We start from the raw sequence: 15,912 nt of genomic DNA on the forward strand, positions 1-15,912 counted from the left end.
AGCTCATTATGAAACTTCTAGACCGTCCAATTTTTGTTGAAAAATTATAGACCGTCCAATTTTTGTAAATCAATTTTGATGGGGTTACAAGTTTTGGAATGGGATGATTTTTTGCCAGGATGATCCCCTCATCACAGAGATCATCCTCACAAAAAATCAGTCCATTCCAAACATTTTTGCCCATATAAGACAAAACACGTTGTCTATATGTGTGTAGAAATGGTTGTCCTTTGAACCTGACCCATACATACATATATATATATATATATATATATATAGGGTCAGGTTCAAACGACAACCATTTCAACACACATATAGACAACGTGTTTTGTCTTATATGGGCAAAAATGTTTGGAATGGACTGATTTTTTGTGAGGATGATCTCTGTGGTGAGGAGATCATCTTTGCCAAAAATCAGCTCATTATGAAACTTCTAGACCGTCCAATTTTTGTTGAAAAATTATAGACCGTCCAATTTTTGTAAATCAATTTTGATGGGGTTACAAGTTTTGGAATGGGATGATTTTTTGCCAGGATGATCCCCTCATCACAGAGATCATCCTCACAAAAAATCAGCCCATTCCAAACATTTTTTCCCATATAAGACAAACACGTTGTCTATATGTGTGTCGCAATGTGTGTTGCAGGAACCCGACCCATATATATATATATATATATAATGTGAGTGTGTGTGTAGAAACATTTCCCATATATATATGGGTCAGGTTCAAAGGACAACCATTTCAACACACATATAGACAACGTGTTTTGTCTTATATGAGCAAAAATATTTGGAATGGACTGATTTTTTGTGAGGATGATCTCTGTGATGAGGGGATCATCCTGGAAAAAAATCATCCCATTCCAAAACTTGTAACCCCATCAAAATTGATTTACAAAAATTGGACGGTCTATAATTTTTCAACAAAAATTGGATGGTCTAGAAGTTTCATAATGAGCTGATTTTTGGCAAGGATGATCCCCTCATCACAGAGATCATCCTCACAAAAAATCAGTCCATTCCAAACATTTTTGCCCATATAAGACAAAACACATTGTCTATATGTGTGTAGAAATGGTTGTCCTTTGAACCTGACCCTATATATATATATATAACTAGGAGAAAGAGTTGATGCCTAATTTAATTGATTGTTGTATTACTTGTTTATGGTTATTTGATTTGCTCCAACTAATTATGGAAAATCAGCAATTCTCACAAGCTATGTATGAGAGTTTAATGGGAGCAGCTGAAATAGGAGATATTGATGCCTTGTATTTGTTACTTGTGCAAGATCCCTTCGTTCTCGAGTATTCTGATCAGATTCCATTTACCGTTACTCCTCTACACATTGCTGTAGAGGCCGGACAAGTCAAATTTGCGATGGAAATTGTGAGGTTGAAGCCTACATTTGTTAGAAAGCTAAATCAAGATGGGTTTAGTCCAATTCATGTGGCTTCGACCATTGGAAATGCAATAATGGTGAGAAAGCTCATGAGTATAGATCATGACCTATGTTTGTTTAAAGGTAGAGAAGGTAAAACTCCTCTTCATTGTGCGGCCGCCAAAGGGAAAGTCGATGTTATCGATGAATTACTATCTACTTGTCCTAAGGCTCTCGAAGAATTGACAGTGGGTGATGAGACAGCTCTTCACCTCGCTGTGAAAAACAACAAGTTGGAAGCCTTTATAGTTTTATTGGGTTGGCTTAAGTTGATCCAAAAGGAGATGGAGTTGCTCAAGTGGAAGGACGAAGAAGGCAATACGATCTTGCACATAGCAACATCAACAAATCAATTTGAGGCAAGTTCTACATATTTTTAGATAGGTTCTATTGCCACACCAACTTTTGCTAACAGCAACGCAACATGTGTGCTAACTATTCGTTAATGTCATATGAATTGGAGTGCTTGATCTTAGTAAAAGTGGGTGTGGCTATAGAATATCTTTCTTTTAAAAAAAATACTAAAAATAGGAAATATTTAAGCTTTTGAAGGTAATTAAGGTTCATTTTCCTTCATTAATTAATTTCTATTGGGCCGAGTTTCGTTGACTAGAGAGAAAACACGCATGATCCCAATTGTATAAGCATGAAATCAATCATTTGATCCATTTCGTGCTTACACAATCAAGATTGTATGTTTTTCCTTGAGTTAAACAAAAAATTGAGCCATTTCCAGCTAATTTTATTAGTTGCAAATTATTTTTTTTGTTTAGTGAAGATCACTATATTTTAAAGCACCGCAATATTAATTTAAACACTAACCCCTAATTTCTCTTCTAATATTTAAAAATAATACTCAAATAATTTATTCTAGATATATGTTAAAAATATTCAATATTGGCCTCATTATAAAAGCATCATTGACAAGGGAGGAATCAGGATTTTGTCAATGTGGGACAACTACAAATTCTAGTGGGGGCAATGGCAATGAATTTTTTGTCCTTCGCTGTTATTAGTTGCAGATACATAAAAATTCCTATATTTTTAAAAACTTTCTTGTGGCGGCAAATTCCTCCAGTGTAAATCTGCCCTTGATCAATGATATCTTTTTAACGATACCAATTTCATAAAAATCAGATTTGTTGATTGAAAGTTACACTAATTTTATAAAAATAAGATTGAAAATTATAAAGGGTTTAGCCAACATCACATTTAATACACTATACGAGGACGGGTAAAATAGGAATTATAACAAAAAATGAATAGTGGTAGAGATATTTATAGACTCATTTTTGGAGCATGATTTTCTTCTGATAAGAATCTATTACGACGATTTACACAAATTTTATGAAAATACGGTTGAAAAGTATAAAGGACGTGGCCATATCAAATTTAATATGAATTTTATAACAAAAATGAGTAGAGATATAGATAATTTAGAAACTCAAATCAGGGTCTCTACAATAGAAACCTCTTTTAGGACACGGTTGGAGCATGATTTTCATCAGATAGGTCTCTATTTTGAGGATTAGACATGTTGGAGATGGATTTTCATGTGACAGGTCTCGATGATTTTAGAACCATGATTTCAATTAGGAATTACATGCTATTGCAATAACACTAAGCCCTTTGCAGGTTGTACAAATGATGGTTAAGAACAACAATATCGCTAAGAGGGTGGACATAAATGCGAAGAACAAGAGTGAATTAACAGCTCTAGACATATTGCAACAACTTCCCGGGAAACCAGACACTAGGGACATTGAGGAGATGCTGTGTAGGAGTGGAGCTGTACGAGCCCAGGATATTGTATCTCCTTCACGAGTTAAGACACTTATTCAACTTCACCCAATTCGAAAAAAGTGGACGACTTTCCATCAGAAATGTATGAGATATATAGTTTCTCGGGTGATGCCAAAGGAATTATCAATTGAAGTTCGCAATGCATTGTTGGTGGTGGCCGTACTGCTTGCAACAGTAACATACCAAGTTGGACTCAACCCTCCCAATAGCCAGCACTTCACTCAAATGCTGAACTTATCGGTAGATCACAAAGAAGTGGATCCATTTTTTGAAATATCAGCAATCGTAATCTTCTACATTATGAATTCTTTAGGATTTTTTACGACTCTCATCATGATTGCAATCCTCACGCTTGGATTACCTCTATACCGGCTTGTAGTAATATTACTGTTTTCATTGATGTGCACTTATATTTGGTCTGTGGACGGGTCTGCCATCAGCACATACTACAGGAACAGCAGTTACTCCTTCACTTGCACCATCATATTTTATGGCTTGGCAACATTGACGATCATATTTTTGGTGGTCACCCTCATACTAGGCCAATTTATCAAGAAAATTAAGTTGTAGATAGTACGGGTGTGTTGCACTTGTATCGACACATTTTCTTACTTACCTCCAATTGTGTAAGATCTATTAAGTAATAATGTCTTGAAATTAATAATCATAGAAGTGATGCATCTTCTTTTCTTGGTGAATATTTGGATAATGTTGTAGCAGGTTGAAGCTTGCAATATCATGATGGTCATGGATATTAAAAGCACATAAATTTTGCAGGGCATTTTACCAAATAAGGTAAATTAGAAGGAAAAATTTCTAAAATATTTAGAAGATATTATTTTCAAAAAAAATTAAAAATCTCGGTTTCGGTTCTTATTTTAAAGGTTTTTATTTTTTTTATTTTTATGAGAAAAGAAATATGAATATTTACTAGTGAAATAAATAATTATTTATAAATATAATAAATTTTCTTGTAATTCCTCAATTGAAAGTTAAGATTAACAATAAATTCTTTAAGCAAATAAAACTTTTGAGAATAAAATTGTACAAAAATATAGTATGAATCATTTATTTTCCATTGAAATTATATAAAAGCAAATGGAAGTACAATAGAGAAAAGATAAAAAAATTTAAAGACTAGACATTTTCTTTATATTTAATTTACTTTACCTACATTTACTTCAACGATATCTCTTTGTAAGCATTTGATCATACTACTATTTTACTATTATGTTATATATTTACTAGTTGGATACGTATTGGATACCCACTTAGAGGGAACCAATTCCTATTGGGTCTTAAGATGGCTACCTAGAATCGGACCCATAAATGATTAGGCTCATATTTGTAGACCTAAAACCTACTAACCAAATTCAAGTTCATTGGATAATCATGTAATTGGGTACCCATTGACACCCTTATCTAAGTTCTAGAACGCCAGTTCTACATGCGCCAATTACCAAATTACCCCTTAAAACGGTCAATTGAAATGATGAGATGATCATAAAACTAAATTATCGTTTACATTTTAGGTATATTGATGCATAAATAACAAGGTAAAGTATAAAATCTTTCTTGCAAGCGGCCAAGATTATCCTGCAGTAAGAGTTTTCAAAATTTATTAGCATATGAGGGATATGTCATCTTTGGTATGTAATGGATTTTTTTATTATTATCAAATAGATCATTTGTTGTTCTTGTATTTTTTAAAAATTTATTTTGTATCCTTGCAATTTTTTATTTATTAGAATTTGAACAAAAGGATTGATCCATGTTTAAATCAATTAGCAAAGAAAACTTAGGTACCATAGGGATACAGATTGCTCACTTTTAATACTCAAAAAATAAAAAATAAAAACATCGTCAAAACTAATCTCAAAATGTAGTGTCAGTATTATTGGTTGTGGCGTGACACGACTCTTTAATCGAGGACACAGAAAACATTTCTCCCAAAACTCGATTTCTTCTCAAAAAACTTTCAAATCTTCCAAAAATTCACTCTAAAACATTTTAATTAAACAAAATAGTTTATAAGAAATTTTGTGCTGAAATGTTTGAAATCTTGATACCATTTCTAATACCATGATGTAGTTGCACTAATATGGTACCAAAACATAATTCCAACATATCTCATTTGAATGAGCCATAAGATCATCAGATCAGTGGTCCAAAAGAATGTGCCACATGGCAATTTGCATATAATTTCAATTACCCTAAAAGTAGTGAATGTTTCGTTAGCAAACCCTCGTGTTCTAAAATATCTATCTCAAGAGCAAGATAGATATTTTAGGGAGGTTGAAGATGATGGATTTTAATAATAATAAAAAAAAATCTAACAAACATTATCGGTATGTTCTCCAAAATTTTGCTACTTTTTCACATAACTTTAAAAAAATTATACGAAATCAAATTGACACAGCCCAAATGCACGTGCATGGAAACATTAAAAAAAAAAAAAAAAATTTGTAAAACGACATCTTACCAAAGAACCATCTATATCATTATTATTTTAACGACATAACATCTTTATCATAGATATAAAAAGTTAAAAATTATTTAAATTGTCTTGAATACCGATCCATTTATTATATTTATTCCTAGGTCATCTTAAGCTAGCTTAAGCGCGAGCAAGAACTGCAAAGATAAGGCCCTGAGTCTCCTCATCCCAACACAACCCAACCTCATCTCCGACCTGAAGAGATAGAGGCCTCACAAGGTTTTCAAGCCAAGCATTACCAGTAAGGTTGTAGATTCCATTCCTCTGTCTGGTCAAATAAAGAGTGATGGGATCAGCTTGGGTGTTGTAAATTTTTGTTTCGATTGGTACTCGATGTGTACCCATTAAGTTGCTGAGCTGACTTGTATTCAAATGTGGCCTTATGTGCGCTTCAACTTGTTCAGTAGGCAGACTAAGCATGTTATTGTAGCTAATATCACCTTGTGAAAGAATTTTCTTGACCGACCACTCGTATTGGTTGATGTGATCCATAGTTAATGGACGATTGCCATCTCTAATCTCCACAATTACTGGTCTTTCGTTCGGATTAAAGAAATTGTGATACTGTCCTCTCCTCATTGGAAGAATCAAAGTAAAAAAAACAAAAATGATAAAAGCAGAAAAGATGGGAGAAATTAAGATTGATACTACACTATTTATAGAGAGAGGTATATAAAACTTCCTTTTTTTATTTTATTTTTTTATAATTATTATTCCAGATATAGGTTTGTATTATTAATTTAATAATTAATTGACCTATATTCCATATATTAGAGCGTCTATTTTTATTTTTATTTTTTCTATAAAAAGATTTTCCATTGTCAAAGATTTCAACAAATAAATTCAAGAAGATAATGGATGGTATGCACATAGGATTGTCCATGGATACTCATTTACTTAGAACCAAATCGGAACCAAAATCGAAAATCACTTCAGGTTGAGATTTCCTTGCCCAGGCTCAACTCATTTTTGATGTAACCCAACCAAGACTCACCCATCAATCAGGTTGAGTTTGGGTTAGCCCGCCCAAGTTGCAGCTCAAATCAAAATTGATAGGTTCTGCATGTTGAGTGAGTGGGTATTTAGTTTCAACCGTATACATTTAGTAGTTTCTCAAAAATCTTAAACCAAAGCAACAAATTAACTTCTATAACTTGTATGATTCACAAGTCGTGATTTTCTGATGCCCCCTTTGACACATGCCCCATGACGTGGCATGGGTTAGAATCATAGATTTTTATCCCTAATTGGGATACACAACTATCCATGTCCATAAATATATATAGTTGTGTATCCCGAGGAAAAGAATCTATGATTCTAACCCATGCGGCGTGTGTTGGGGGGGGGGGGGGGCGGTCAGGCGTCAAAAAATCATTATTCATGATTCATATACATTCTCAATCTTCATTTTTCTTTTAAACTTTATCTGCTATTTATTTCTCTTCTATTCTTAGTCCTTATAAGATAATTTATAATTTACATTTAGTTTTTATCTACTGACGGATAATTTTAATTTCATCTACCGGGTCGTGACATGACCTGCTCTGGCCCATCATAGACCATGATTGGGTGTTTTGACTAGAGGCCCATCTACCCATTTCGAATGCTATTAACCTTTCCAAATTTGATTTTCAACTTATATAAGTATCTTTTAGATTATAATTTTGCAAAGAATATATTTTTCAATCAATATATTTCCAATTGTGAGCATTTGAAAAGGAAACTAGATTTGGAGAAGTTTTCAAAAGAAAATTATTTTTTCATCAATGAAAAATATTAATTTAGACTTTTTACAGTAACTTCAAAATATTTTCATTTTCTCCTAGTCCAAAGATTTTCAAAATTAAATCCAAGAAATTCAAAAACTTTCTACTAAGGAAATTTTTTGAATGAAAATTTTCTAAGTTATCATGGTAGGACTTTGACATGTTTTTGTTACAAATCTAGTGAATAAAATTGTCAAAATTACATTCCATAATAACACCCGCAAATATTCTCTTCTTGCTACAAGATTCATTAGGTCTGAAACAAGTCATGCATACTCGATTGTAGTCATAATCCTAATACCCAAGCCCAACACTTGTGAGCCAAGCCTGGCCTGATTGAGTTGTGTTGTTGTAGGTTTCGAGGAGGAGGTCTGATCAGAATATTGTTTGATGTTTTAAGTCCAAATCCGATAGGGACTTGATATATTAAGAAATATATTCAATTATGTTATATATTTTATTTAGATATATGATTGACAATGGACAAGTCACTAGCCAACATAAATAAGATGTCAAGGGAAAATTTTGGAATATATGATAAAATAGGGAAACAAATAATAAAAATAATCAAGCTAGAGTCAAGGTCGTTTAGGTGTTTTTCTCATAATATGTCATCAAATCTCATGTTAGACTATGTTAATAAATAACGAAATCCTATATTAATTTCCATATATCCAAAAAGGTCTCCAACACGATGGCATTGGTGCAAGGGATTGGGATTGCTGTGGGAATTGAAAGAGGAAACAAATGAGCATAAAAATAAAACCACCACCCCAAAAAGTTATTTATGAACTAAAATCACAGTTGCAGATTGTGAGGTTACGTACTGGACGTTTTGAATGTTTTCATGATCATATTCATAAGAGTCATGATAATATGACTTGCCAAGTGGCATAATCAATCGACCCTCTGGCATGGATAAGTTCGGGAACGTTAGATCTGTACGTCTCGGGATACACGGTTGCACTTCCCCATAAAAAGTGTATCCTGAGGGAATCATGCATCCCGGGGCGTACAACACTTTGGTTCCCGAACTTGTCCACGTCATGGAGTCAATTAAGTATGCCACCTGACGAGTCATATTATCAGGACTCTATTATTAATGGTAACTTTTTAAATGTAAAGAGAAGAAATTCACTAATTATTTCTGAAAGGGGTTTCACTTGGAAAAAATAGCTGACGTTTTTTTTTTTTTTTGATATCTGGGTATCCCTATAGAAAGTGGGCTGGGCCTGTATCTGGGCTTTGCTAAATCCATAGATCATGTCCTTGTCCAAGGACTAGTCCTGTGACATGTGCAACGCCTGCACACCAGGTAAGTAAGGGTGTGTACTCTCACGGGTGGCCCCTAAGGAATTAATGTTCCTATTATGCATCGAACTCACGACCTACGACATTAATCGCTTATCAGTCTGAAATTATCTTGAGCCAACCGCTCGGGGTGAAAAAAAAGCTAAAGTTCTCACTTATGAAAAAGAAAAATATCCAATGAAAGAGAAAATAAAGATTATAAAGTGCAAATACACATTAATGCTTTTCGATATTCTTCAGGTTGACGTAATTGGTGAACTAATTCAAAAAAATTTATGGGATTCATGATTTTTTTTGTGAATTAAATGGGGAGATTGCTAACAACTCCAACCCAGCCTGGCCTGGTTTTTATTTGGACCGAAGAAGCCCAACTCAACTTTTTTTCCATGCTTACCAAAGTGGATTGATTACAGGTCTTGCTCTAAGATACGATATGTATGATATCCGAAGTTGTAATTTAGACATGGTCAAGGAGTTGAGCTTTTGCTCAGGATAAAATTGCAAAGAAAGAGGGAGAGGGACGAATAATAATAAGTTATACTATTTACTATAAGGCTTCACAACATGAAAAAAGGCCATATTCAACTGTCCAAGGTTGTCAAATTTCATAAAATTCGATGGATCAAAGCGTCAAAATTTTCAACATCAAATTTTATTTTTTGACGGGTCAAAACCGTCAAATTATTAGAGGATAGGAGAAATTCGACGGCTCTAAGCCATTGACTTAGGGAACATCATCAATTTCAACTGTCATAGGCCTTTGAAATTCGATTACTAAACTTCATGGGCCTTGCCCATCGAATTTTCGAATAAAAAGTTTCAATTTCATGGAGTGTTAACTAGATGGATTTGGGGATTTCAAGTCTTAGGCATAGGGTTTTAGGGCTTTTAGACGGTTTTGGCGGGAAATCCCACTCCATGTGACATAATGTACGGTGATAACATATAGAAATGCTTTTGTCCACAGTTTGATCAAGTCTAAATATTTTTAATTTTTAATTTTTTGAAAAACATAACTGGTCCAATCAAATTGAATCTGGAACCGTGGTTGTATTTGACACGGACTACACTGCCTTTGTTGAACGCTGCGCTGACATGGCAGTGCACAGCTGACCATAGATTTCTTAGCAACATCCACAAATCAACCCCCAGGCAAATTCTAATTTTATTTGCAATAAATTTGCAAGAAAATAGTATGTTACCACACTACTGCAAGAACGTTAAAACATGACGGGTTTTAACCGTCATCTTTTGTGTCATTAATGATGGGTTTTTTAAGCCAAAAAAACCGACATCTAAGAGAAGATCATAAGGATGTGAAGAGCACCTAGAGTTAAAGCATCACAAGTTCCCTTTAGATTCCAGAGGCTGATGGTTTTTCTCACTAACTCCACTCCTAGTCTAAGGAAGGAAACTCTAGATTTTGATCGATAGAATTTTGCTACAAGAGCAAATTGGTACTTATTTGCACCTATGTTAACATCGTTCTCATAGAAGAGGATAGCAGGTTCTCCAAAATGGACGGTCGATTTGATGTTCGTTTGTGGTTTGGTTATTGTAATCTCCCCTTCCTTTGACAGCGGATCAACGTCTTCTGGGGCTCTCGTCATAGGCCCCACCTTTTCTTTCTATGTTCCACCTTGGGAGGGTTCGTGCTCGCCATCTACAAAAGATGAATCATGTTCAACTTTCACTTATCAAACACACCCCAAGTCTTTTTCTAAAGAAAGACGTTCTTATCAATCAATCATCCCATAGTTTAATTTAAGAGAGATTTACCTGACTGACCTAACTGTTTCATTTTTATTGCAAAAACTCCTTGACAAACCGTAAGGGAACCTTACTTTATCAAGTTTGTCACTGAGCAAACCTTGGAGTGGGGATTGACGTCATAAAATTCAAAAGATGTGTTTAATTTGTTACTTACCATACCTAGGAGTGGACCCTAATCGTGTCAATTTGTGGCATCCGAAAAACATCATCTAATGCCATGTGTTATGAAGGATAAAATTCTAAGAACTTTGACAAAAAGCATTGAAAAACAAAATATATTGAATAATTTTAGTTTTAAATTTGAGAGTATACATGATAACCATCCATTTTCAACACCATTGATCAAGTTAAAATATATATATATATATATATATATATATATATTTTTTTTTTTTTCCCTTGAATCTGAGTTTTTTTTTCCATGAAATCTAAATTCTAAAAGGTTGTGATGTTGGATTCCCAATTTGATAGTCCATGTGGGTCCAATGACCATTAGTAAGTTAATCATGCATCAAAAGTAGTTTACAAATTATTGATAAAAAAAATAGAAGGTCCACATTTTAAATCACTCTTGATGGGGTTAGAAGGTTCAGATTGGACAGATTTTTAATGATGATAATCTTCTCATCATAGAGATCATCCTCATAAAAAATCAGCTCAATCTGAAACCTCTAACCCATATTTTGAAAAATGATTGTTTTTACATTTTTTTTTTTTTACTTATATCCCTTGAATGCTCCCCTTATACAATAGATCTATGAGATTGGGAGATCTTATCTGATTGAATTCATTAAATTTATTCTCGTGGGGAAATTATGTTTGTTGTGGGAAATTCTAATAAATTAGTTAGAAATTGACAATTGGAGGAAAATTGTAGTTCAAGTGACACATTTTTTCCTCTTTATCGTTAACGTATGGAAGAAAGCTGAGGATGATTGCTAAGTTCTAACTAATTCATGATTTTATAATCGGTCAACAAATCATAAAGAGAAATGTGGCAGTACTTCATAAAATTTTCAAACAATGTTAAATGAATCGTGATGAATGCATGCGATTAGGTACACGGCTGATGTGGCAAGGACACAAAACCGCGTTGGCCACATACCCAATCGCATACCAAGACCGCATGCATTCACATTTTTCATTTTTAATTTGCAAGTCTCATAAGAGTCACCTCATTAATTGTTGATTTAAATAGAATAAGGAGTTGTCATTCTTTGAAACCGGACCAGAATGGAATCTCGAATCAGTCCTATACATGGCCCACCTTGGTCTTCTCTTGTAGGTTAAAAAAGTTGATCTAAACCCCTTTATTTTGTTCATCTCCAAGCTTTTCGTTAAAATGATGACCACAAGGGCATTGAGATCATTTTTCATTAATCTAAAAGGATATATCCAAGTCATACGCAATCAATCTGAGAACATAAGATGATATCTCAAATATTCACCGAAATTGCTCAAGTGTGAACGAAAGTAGATAATTTCTCCAAAAGTTTGAAGCTGGCCGGCAGTTTCAAAGTCTTTTACATTTTTTTTCTTGTTGGAACTTAAGAACATTATTTAATATTCTTTATCTATAGTCTATACATCTTAAACGGAAGTGCCCAGTGTTCTTGCCTGCTTCTAGTTATCTCTTACTAGAGAAATAATGGAAAATGAGCGATTCTCTCAAGTTAGGTATGAGAGTTTGATGGATGCTGCAAAAATAGGAGATATTAATGTCTTGTATTCGATTCTTGGGCAAGATCCCTTCATTCTTGAGAAATTTGATCAAATCCCATTTACTGTTACTCCTCTACATATGGCTGTAGAGACTGGGCAAACCAAATTTGCTATGGAGGTCTTGAGGTTAAAGCCTTCATTTGTTAGAAAGTTAAACCCAGATGGGTTTAGCCCCATTCACATGGCTTCAACCAATGGGGATGTTATAATGGTGAGAAAGTTCATGGGTGTCGACTCTGATCTTGGTTTGTTTAAGGGTAGAGAGGGTAGATCTCCTCTGCACTATGCGACTATTGCAGGGAAAGTTGATGTCATCGATGAATTAATCTCCATTTGCCCAGAGTCTGTAGAAGGGTTGACGGTTAGTGATGAGAGTGTTATTCATCTGGCTGTGAAGAATGGTCAGTTGGAAGCCTTTAAAGTTCTAATGGGATGGCTGACATGGCTCGGGAAGATGGACATATTGAGTTGGAAGGAGGAGGAAGGCAACACGATCTTGCACATGGCAGCATCTACAAATCAACACGAGGCAAGTTCTACTTAATACTACAAGTAAAAATTATTAGAGTTGTAATGATTTTCTAACTCAATTCTGACAGAATAACTCTAAAACTCACCGACGTGGCATGTGCAATAACTGTAGATTTTTCCCTCAGGATATATATGCAACTGCACATCCCCATTAACATGTGCACTTGTGTATCCCGATGGAAAAAATCTATTGTTCTTGCATATGCCTCGTCAGTGAGTTTTTGAGTTATTTTGTCACGTTGAGTTAGAAAATCAGCACTCTTATTAGAGAGGTATTATGCTCACAGAAAAGAGTGCGAATCGTATGCACCCAAGGTGGAGGATTGAAGCCCTCCTCCCACCCCAATACATGCCACGTAAGTCGTAATCCAAGGAAATTTTGAAAGGAAGATATTTTAGGTGCTAATTTCTTCGCTTGTGGCTTACTTAGCGTGTATTGGGGTGTGGGAGGAGGGTTTCAATCCTCCACCTTGGGTGCATATAATCCAGACTCGAAAAGAGTGCGGACAAATCAATCTCACAGAATCTTGAATGTCTAATAATGAGGGTAATTTTGTAGATTGGGGACACCTTCAATACATGCAGGTTCGTGTCATTGGTTGACCAGGAATCTATGAAATCTTGTATTGACTTTTCTGCGAGCAATTTTTTTTTTCTAAAAATTATATATTGATAAAGGTTCTATTGGTAGGTCTATTAAGTCAAGGTTCAGTTTAGGTTGGCCGAGGTTTCAACCCAAACCAAGTCTAACCTTGCTTTTTCATTTTTACTATTTTTTTTTTTTTAATTAGTGTTTTAATTTACTTTTAACTTTTGAAGGTAACTCTTTTTTTCCCTTCCTTCCCTTCCCTATATTAAATTTTTTGAGTCCAAATTGTATTCACCAAAAGTAGAGAAAAAGCTTTTGTTCATAGAAATCCGGGATCCACCAATCACATGTACTCACGTGTATTTAATGGCATTCATAATTTACAAAAGTACCCTACTTAATTACAAAACGAGTGATTGTTTGCTCACAGACCAACACAATTTTGACATGTAGCACTGATGATATAAGCAATAATAAGAGAATTTTTCTCTCTACTATCCATGGTAAAAAATCAAAATTTCCTAATAAGATCATCTTGTCACATTCAAAAATATAATCCAATACAAAAGTATTGTAGAGTATAAAATTCTATGAATTTAATAAAAATAATTTATTTTTTAATTATTTTTCACCACTATGTTTTAATTTTAAATTTGGGTGCTCAATAGCCGTCAACTTTCAACACCATTGATCAAGCTCGAAAAAATTTGTTTTTTTTTTCAATTTTTTTTTTACCATAAAGTTTTTAGTGAAATTTAGAAGGTTGTGGTGTTTGATTGCCAATATGATAATCCATGTGGATCCCACAATACTCTTTAATATTTGAAATCTTAAAATAAAGATTTCTAGGTAGTGGTTGTGTAGGCAGGAGAGAGAAATTTCCTTCTTATTACTTATGCCATCAATGTCACATGCCAAAACGGTATTGGTTTGTGCACAAAACAATCACTCATTACAAAACTACCTTGTATGCTTGACATGGCAAGCACTGTGAAGTCGGTGCGCAAAAAACGAGATAGAGGATTGAAATCCTCTCTCACACCTCAATACATGACACGTAAGTCACTATTTAAGAAAGAGAGATTTACTAGGCAAACCTATCTGTTGCAATTTTATTACAAAAACTCCCTACTTTATCAAGTTTGTTACTTGTACAAAATCATGCTACCATGACTAATTTAGTAAGATTTCAAATCTTATTAAGATTCATTGGACCCATATGGCCAATCAAATTAGCAATTCAACAACACAGACTTCTAGATTACATGTAAAAAACTCAGATTCCACAGAAAAAATTAAAAGAAAAAAAAAGTTGATCTTGTAGATGTTGAAAATGGATGGATTCCGAACTCCCAAATTTAAAATTAAAATTCAACAGTGAATTTTTTTTTTTTTGTTTTTGTTTTTGTTTTTTGTTTTTTGTTTTTTAAGTTCTTAGAATTTTATCCTTTATAATCTTGTACAATAGATCATGTTTTTGAACACCACAAATTAATGTAGTTAGAATCCACTCCTAGATATGTTAAGTATCAAATTAACTGCAAAAAATTAGAAATTTATGACGTGGATCTCGCTCTAGGGTTTGCTCGGTAACAAACTTGATAAAGTAAGGTTTGGTGGGTAACAACTTCATAAAGCAAGGTTCCCTTGGAGTTGTCAGAATTCCAAGGGAATTTTTGTAATAAAAGTGCAACAGTTCGGTCTACCGAGTAAATCTCTCTTTAAGAAAATGAATAATGCTAAAGTGACCTCAAGATTGAACATGATCATATCGCACACCCTGACGTGAAAGTGTGTAGGAACCATAGATGTTTTCATCAAGATACGAGTCAAAAAGCATCTATAGTTCCTACACACTTTCATGTCATGATGTGCGAAATGAGGTACAATCTTGACATCACTCCAGCATGACTCTAAGAAAATTTTAAGAAAGAATTTCTAAGTCCATCAAATTAAAGTGGTTTACAAAGGTAAAAAATAGATGATCCAAAATTTCTAAATCATTTTTTATGGAGTTAGAAGTTTCATATTGGGCTGATTTCTTGTGAGGATGATCTTCTCACCATAGAGATCATCCTCACAAAAACTAGCTCAATCCAAAACTTTTAAGCCATATAGGAAAAATGATAGAGGGTGGAGTTCGACAACCAACGTTAAGGAGCCAATTTGGTCTTATATGGCTTAAATTTTTTGGATTTAACTGATTTTTTGTGAGGATAATCTCCGGAGTGAGGAGATCATCCTCACAAAAAGTTTAAATCACTTTTGATGGGGTTAGAAGATTCATATTGGACTATTTTTTGTGAGGATGATATCCTCATCATAGAGATGATCATCACAAAAAATAAATTCAATCCGAAACTTTTAAGCCATATAGGACAAATTGTTGGCTCCCTAACGCTAGTTGCCGAACCTGACTTATATATAGGGGAGCGTTCGGCAAACAATCTTAGGGGGACAACATTGGGAGATAAAATT

The 15,912-nt window shown here is 34.0% G+C and overlaps 2 protein-coding genes across 2 annotated transcripts; one reads left to right on the plus strand and one right to left on the minus strand.

Annotated features, from left to right (window-relative positions):
- Positions 1 to 1,150: 1,150 nt before the first annotated feature.
- On the plus strand, positions 1,151 to 3,861 carry LOC147408150 (ankyrin repeat-containing protein BDA1-like). The gene is made up of 2 exons (XM_086432661.1): positions 1,151 to 1,813; positions 3,078 to 3,861. Exons 1-2 carry the CDS (start codon positions 1,196 to 1,198, stop codon positions 3,813 to 3,815), a joined length of 1,356 nt encoding a protein of 451 aa, XP_086288787.1. The 5' UTR covers positions 1,151 to 1,195; the 3' UTR covers positions 3,816 to 3,861.
- Positions 3,862 to 5,862: 2,001 nt separating this feature from the next.
- On the minus strand, positions 5,863 to 6,321 carry LOC147408151 (putative B3 domain-containing protein At3g28853). Its single transcript, XM_086432662.1, has one exon. The coding sequence runs from the start codon at positions 6,319 to 6,321 to the stop codon at positions 5,863 to 5,865; it is 459 nt and encodes a 152-aa protein (XP_086288788.1).
- Between the last annotated feature and the right edge of the window lie 9,591 nt (positions 6,322 to 15,912).

This window comes from Akebia trifoliata, chromosome 3 (genome assembly GCF_017979445.1).
Source record: "Akebia trifoliata isolate Shusen 1 chromosome 3, ASM1797944v1, whole genome shotgun sequence".
Lineage (NCBI taxonomy): Eukaryota > Viridiplantae > Streptophyta > Magnoliopsida > Ranunculales > Lardizabalaceae > Akebia > Akebia trifoliata.

What these genes read in the sequence shown, in the direction of transcription:
- LOC147408151 (XM_086432662.1), bottom strand. Translation starts at nt 6,321, where the DNA reads ATGAGGAGAGGACAGTATCACAATTTCTTTAATCCGAACGAAAGACCA.
- LOC147408150 (XM_086432661.1), top strand. Translation starts at nt 1,196, where the DNA reads ATGGAAAATCAGCAATTCTCACAAGCTATGTATGAGAGTTTAATGGGA. An exon ending in AATTTGAGGCAAGTTCTACA is followed by an intron (nt 1,814 to 3,077) that starts TATTTTTAGATA and finishes AGCCCTTTGCAG; the next exon opens with GTTGTACAAATGATGGTTAA.